We start from the raw sequence: 5773 nt of genomic DNA on the forward strand, positions 1-5773 counted from the left end.
CTGCTCCCCCAGGGGGCTCCCAGGCCCTGGACACAGGGTGGCCAAGGCTCAGTTCCTGGGTCTGCGGCTCCTCTCGGTTGCCACTGTCCCTGCAAGCACCCAAGGCAGCCGCCTGAGCCCCGCTCCACCACTGGGTGCAGACTCAGGGCCAGAGGGTGGACAGTGTACCCCACTCCTGGCTAGGGAGGCTGGCTGGGAGAGCAGAGGCCAGGGGACCATCCCATAGCTGTGAGTCCCGCCCCCCCAGGCTGGTGAGGGTCCCAGGTAATGGCAGTGTGGGGCAGGGAGGGCGGGCCAGGGGATATAGGAGCCTCACTCCCAGCTCAGGCCCCTCTTGGTGAGCTCAACCTGGGCCAGGCGACGATCACTCAGCACCTGCACCCTGGTGACCGCTGCCAGGGGCCTGTGGCGATGCTCAAAGTGTAGCACCTCCAGCCCCTGGGCGTGGATGTGGAAGTGTGCCGCGTCTGCGTGGACCTCCAGCTGGGGGCAGGGGGGCGGTGTCTGTATGACTCCAGGGGGCCCAGCTTCAGGGATCCCCAGGACACGGCACCCCGTGCAAGCCCCCACCATGAGAACTCTGAGCCTCAGGTGGGGAGATCTCCCTCCTCTCTTCAAAGAGGGGGTCGCTGGCTGCCAGGGCAAGGGGCTCCCACTGTTCGAATGGGGAGACTGAGGGCTGCCACCCAGACTCAGCAGAGAAAACACCCACAGTAAGCTCCCCGCCACCAGCTCCTGCTGGACCACGGCATCTGTTGGAGCCAGAAAGACAGGGACCCCCAGCCACCTAGGGCATCCATCCTCCCTGCAAAGCCTGGGAGGATGTTCTTGTACTTCCATAGTGTACCCCAATCCTGGGCCTCTCCTTCAATGGGCCTCACCCACTCTATCCCCATGGGCCCTGCCCACCCTCCTTGGGTCTCCCCGTCCCCCCTGCCTCCCGGCACAATATTGCCCCCCACAGGCCTTCCCTGTTTTCCACATTCCCATCCCCTCATGGGCCTCCCCTCCGCCCACAAGTCTCACCCACCCCTCTGCACTCCCTCACCCAGTCACCTCAAAGGGCTCCCCCAGCACCAACGGGAAGACACTGGACACCTCCTCTGGGCCCCAGCTGCCGTCCTGGAAAGCATTGGCCACCAAGGTGGCGCTGGAGAAGCGGGGCTTCACGTGGAAGGCAATGTCCCCTGACTCCGACAAGAAGTTGATCTCAAACCTGGATAGGGGCATTGTGGGCCATGAGAGCAGCACACAGCTGACCTGCCCCACAGCCCTATGCCCAGTCACCCCTAGAGGTCCCAGAGGGAGCCTGGGGGTTGGGCAGTGCCCCTTACCTGTCCTCTCTGGAGTTGGACTGTCCCTGGACCAGCAGGCTCCAGCCAGGGGCCAGCCCCCCCGAATAGAAGGCTTCGAACTGCAAGAAAGGAGGGGAGGCCCAGGGCTCCATGGCTTCCCTCCCCTACGGTCACCCTCTTTCTAGAAGGCCCCAGCCCTGGGTGTGGTCTCCACCAGAACCCTGTCCCTCTAAGGACTTCTGTTCATAATGGGGTGAGGGGCACGGAACCTGCCTAGCAGGCTGACTCAGGGCCCCTTCCCTATACCCTCTCAGCCTGGGGTCTGATGAGAAGGTGGAACTAGCCCCCCCAGAGCCATGGGGAGGGGCACAGGTGATGGGGGACCCCCACCTGGCTCTGCCCCTTCCCCATGGAGGCCCAAATGTGTGGCCCAACCCTGGGCCCTGGGATCTCACCCACCTGCAGTGCCATCTTCCCAGCTACTGCGGGAAGGTGGAGCAAGCCGAGGATATAGGCAGTGGGGGCTGGGGAGGGCGCTGCCCCACATGAGCCCCACCCCCAGGCTGGGGTGGGTTGACAAGTTCACTGTACCCTTCCCCTCCTCCCTCCCATTCTTCTCTTCATCCCCTGGACTCTCCCTGCCAGCTAGTCCTCCTTTCAAGCACCAGGGACAGGTCACCCACCCTGTCCCCCCACCCTGACTTCACCTCTTAGATTCTTCAGACAGCTGGAGGGGCAGCTTCTCCCCGATGCTTGCAGGAAAAGCGTAGTCAGGATATGAACTGCCCAGACTAGGTTCCTCCTTTAGGCCCCTGAGCTTAGCTCCCAGGGGCCCAAGCTCAAGTGAGGGTGGGAGGGGGAGGTGTGCCACCAACCCTTCCCTGGCCATCTGGGGGTCTGTTTTGACTGCCTGGTGCCACAGGACCATCCAGAGTCACCAGCGTGTTCCCCAAAACCCCCACCTTCCCACCCCCACCCTCTCTGCTGCCCCACTCATGCCCCTCTGCTGGCCCTGCGGGGAACAGAGTTGGGATTAGGCCTGGGCCGCTGCGGTCAGCGCATTCCAGGCTTGGGCAGGAGGTGGGGGAGGGCCTTTCCCACACCCGGTGCCCCCCACCCGCCTTGCACCTCGCCCCTCTCAGGCTACATGACGGGGAGGGGGCAGCCAGGCTGGGGCCCTTGGGGCACTGAACAGGGGAGAGGAGCAGAGTCTCACCAGGCTCTCAGGGTAGCTGAGGGGAGCCTCCCGACTGGACCCTCCATGGAGCTGGCCAGACAGGAGCAGGTGAGGAGCACGGAGCAGAGTGTGTGGTGAGTTGTGATGAGCAAGTCCAGGTGAATGTGCCAGGGAGCGTGTTGTGAATGTGTGGTGAGTGTGGGTAGTGAATATGCAGAGCTGTGGTAAGCAAGTGCAGTGAGTGTACATATGGATGAGTGTGTGTGTGTGCAATGAGTGTACTGTGTGAGTGTGCAGGTGAGTGTATTGTGTGGGTGAGCATGTGTGTGTTAGTGTGCAGGTGAGTGTACATGTGGGTGGGTGAGTGTGCAGCGAGTGTATATGTGTGTGGGTGAGTGCAGGGGAGTGTGGGGGAGTATATGTACGTGCAGTGAGTGTACGTGTGTGAGTGTGCAAGTGTGCAGTGAGCATGTATGTAGGTGGGTGAGTGTGCGAGTGTGTGTGCAGAGTGTATGCGTGTGGGTGGTGGGTATGAGTGTACAGTGAGTGTACGTGTGTGGGTGAATGTGCGTGAGTGTGCGGGTGAATGTGTGTGAGTGTGCAGGTGAATGTACATGGGTGTGGGTGAGTGTGCAGTTGAGTGTGCAGCGAGTGCAGTGAGTGTGTGGTGAGCGTGGCTTTGTGTAGCTGCGTTTAGATGAGAGTGTGTCAGTGGGCATGTTGCCCTGGTGTGTGTGTGGAGTGTGTGTGGCACTGTATGTGCAAGTGTGCAGCTCTATAGCATGGGTGTGGGGGTGTCTCAGGGCGGATTGGCATTTATCCAGACCCCCGGGCCCTCCTGACGCTCCCGAGGGGTGCTCCAGCCGCGATTCCAGATCCCCACGTACCCTGTCCCCCAAAGTGTCCCCATTCTTCACCCAGGCCCCTGGCACTGCTGGCCTGAGCCTGGCCTGGTCTCTCCCCACCATCCCCTGGCTGGTGCCTGGGGGTGTGCCTGGTCAGTTTTGGCTGTGAGGGAGGCTGCTAAGGGTGAGAAGAGACACCAGTGGCCCTGACTGTTCCCACCCTGGGCCACAGCCCCTCTGCTGTATGCTCCTGCCCACCACGGCCACTGTAGCTTCAGCCTGCAGGGGGCAGTGCTGGGCAGTGATGGGCAGGACAGCTGGTACCCCATGCTGCCCCACCCATGTCTGAATCCTGCTAGCCTCATACCTGCCCCTACCAGAGGGGCAGCCACAGGTCCTAGTGTTAGGTGGGAACACTAATTGGGAGCTAGGACAGTCTTCCTTTGGCCAATGACCTTGAGCTGGTGGCCTCTCTGGGCCTCAGTCCTGCCAGCTGTACACTGGGCCTAGCAAAGCCAAACTCTGCTACTCGAGCTTCTCTACCGGCAGCCCTGGATACAGGAGCCTGTACCAGTGTCCCCTAGTGCTCTGTCCCCCTCCTTGCTTTGTCAGCGCTAATGAAGAGGCCTCGGGCAGAGGGAGCAGGCTGCCCATACTCCCGGCTGAATGGCAGCCCCTGTGCTGGGGGCCCGGGGGCCCACGGCCCAGGGGTGAGGCAGCCTGAGGAGCCCCTGGTCTGCATGCTCTGGCCTCTCTGTGCCCCAACTTCCCCTCAAGGCTGGCAGGGGATGAGCCTGGCCTGTGGTCCCCCAGCCTAGGTCTCCACAGCTCTCAGAAGCCTGGGCATCCCCGGCCCTACCTGGGACAAAAACAGGCTTGAGGCCTCTTCTGAGTTTACCTGCATACCTGGAGGGAGCACCCCTGGAACCTCAGAATGAGTGGGTGGCAGAGCCAGGACTCGACTCCTGTCGCAGGGGTCCTAGAGCAGGCTCCTTCCAACCCCATCATCCTCTTGCACCCCCTGACCCCCAGCCAGCACGAAGTACCCAGGGTTGCCTGGGTCTCAGGCCCGGCTGGCCTGTGCCCCCAGCCCACATCTGCAACCACTCCCCCAGATGGTGAGGTCAGTGCGGAAGTCCTTGGCCCCCGCTGTCAAGGGGATACTGGACAGCTTCCACTGGGAGGAGTGAACAGCTGATCCCAATACAGAGGGCTCAAGGCCAGCTATCCTCTCGGGGCCCTGCCCACTCACCTCCCGGGTCAGGCCTCAGCGTGAGCCTATGCTCTGCGTCAGAGGGCAAAGGAGCCCAGCATGAAGAAGGTGCTGTTTGTTGACGCCAACTCATGGCAACCCCACGTGTGCAAAGTAGAACTTTTCAATAGGGTTTTCAAGGCTGTGACCTTTTGGAAGCAAATGGCCAGGCTTTTCTTCTGAGGGACCTCTGGGTTAGTTCGAACTGCCAACCTTTCAGCTAGTAGCCAAGCGCTTAACTGTTTGTGCCACCCAGGGACTCCTGGGAGAAGGTAAGGGAATTTGAAAGCATTGTGCTGCCCTTACACAGACGGGGATATTGAGGGCCAGGGGAGGCACAGGGGCTTGCTGGGAGCCAGCACGAAGAGACACTAGAGCTCTGGCCTTCACAACCACTTTGAGGCCCTTTGTAGGACCTTGGACATGAATCCTATTAAAGGCTGGAGCTACCCATGGCTGGAGAGCAGACCCCAGGCTGTGGGGCCCCGGGGGCTCCAGGGAAAGAACAGCAGAGTACCACTGTCTGGTGCTCCCTTGCCTGTCCCTTCTGAATCCCCTGACAGCTCCCCCTAACCACCGCCTGTTCCATCAAAACTTGCCTGTCCTGAGTCTCAACTTCTCAACCCCAAGCCATAAAGTGAGGCCCTACTGTGTGCCAGGAGCTGCCTGAGACCCAGAGAGTTTCACTCCGCAGGCAAGAAGGTGGCAGCTCTGCACCTGGTAGGGGTAGCTCTCCAGCCCACCTGCCCAGAGAGTAGGTGCTCAAGAAAGGGTGCTGACCTGCCATCCCCTGAGTCAGGGCAGACAGACGCCCCGAGCCAGGGGAGGGCGATGCAAGGCAAATGCAGGGAGCCAGCTCATCTTGACTGCTCATCAGCTGAGCACCTACTATGTGCTTGGTGCCAGGCCATTCCTCTGCAGATGGGACACTGTCCTGTGTCAGCTGTCCATTCAGTGATTCGTGTGTGCAGTAGATTGAGCTCCTACTGTGCGCAGGCCCTGTGGTAGAAACCAGGGTCGAGTGGGGAACAGACATAGACGGACACAATCCTTGTGCTCACATGAAATGACCAAACCCAGCATTCCAGACATTAATGATAAAAGCTCTGGAGGGAATATGTGGGGAGGGACAATCATATTTGAGGGTACTGGGCCTCTGGGTTTGGTTTTTTGGGGGGGGCCTGCTCTGGGAGTCAAGGAAGGC

At 60.8% G+C, this 5773-nt stretch overlaps 1 protein-coding gene across 1 annotated transcript; it reads right to left on the reverse strand.

Moving 5' to 3' along the window:
* Positions 1 to 312: 312 nt before the first annotated feature.
* On the reverse strand, positions 313 to 1384 carry GRIFIN (galectin-related inter-fiber protein). Its single transcript, XM_064294818.1, has 2 exons — positions 1057 to 1384; positions 313 to 483 (listed from the first exon to the last, which is right to left on the reverse strand). Exons 1-2 carry the CDS (start codon positions 1228 to 1230, stop codon positions 313 to 315), a joined length of 345 nt encoding a protein of 114 aa, XP_064150888.1. The 5' UTR covers positions 1231 to 1384.
* Between the last annotated feature and the right edge of the window lie 4389 nt (positions 1385 to 5773).

Source organism: Loxodonta africana, chromosome 12 (assembly GCF_030014295.1).
Source record: "Loxodonta africana isolate mLoxAfr1 chromosome 12, mLoxAfr1.hap2, whole genome shotgun sequence".
Taxonomy (NCBI): Eukaryota; Metazoa; Chordata; class Mammalia; order Proboscidea; family Elephantidae; genus Loxodonta; species Loxodonta africana.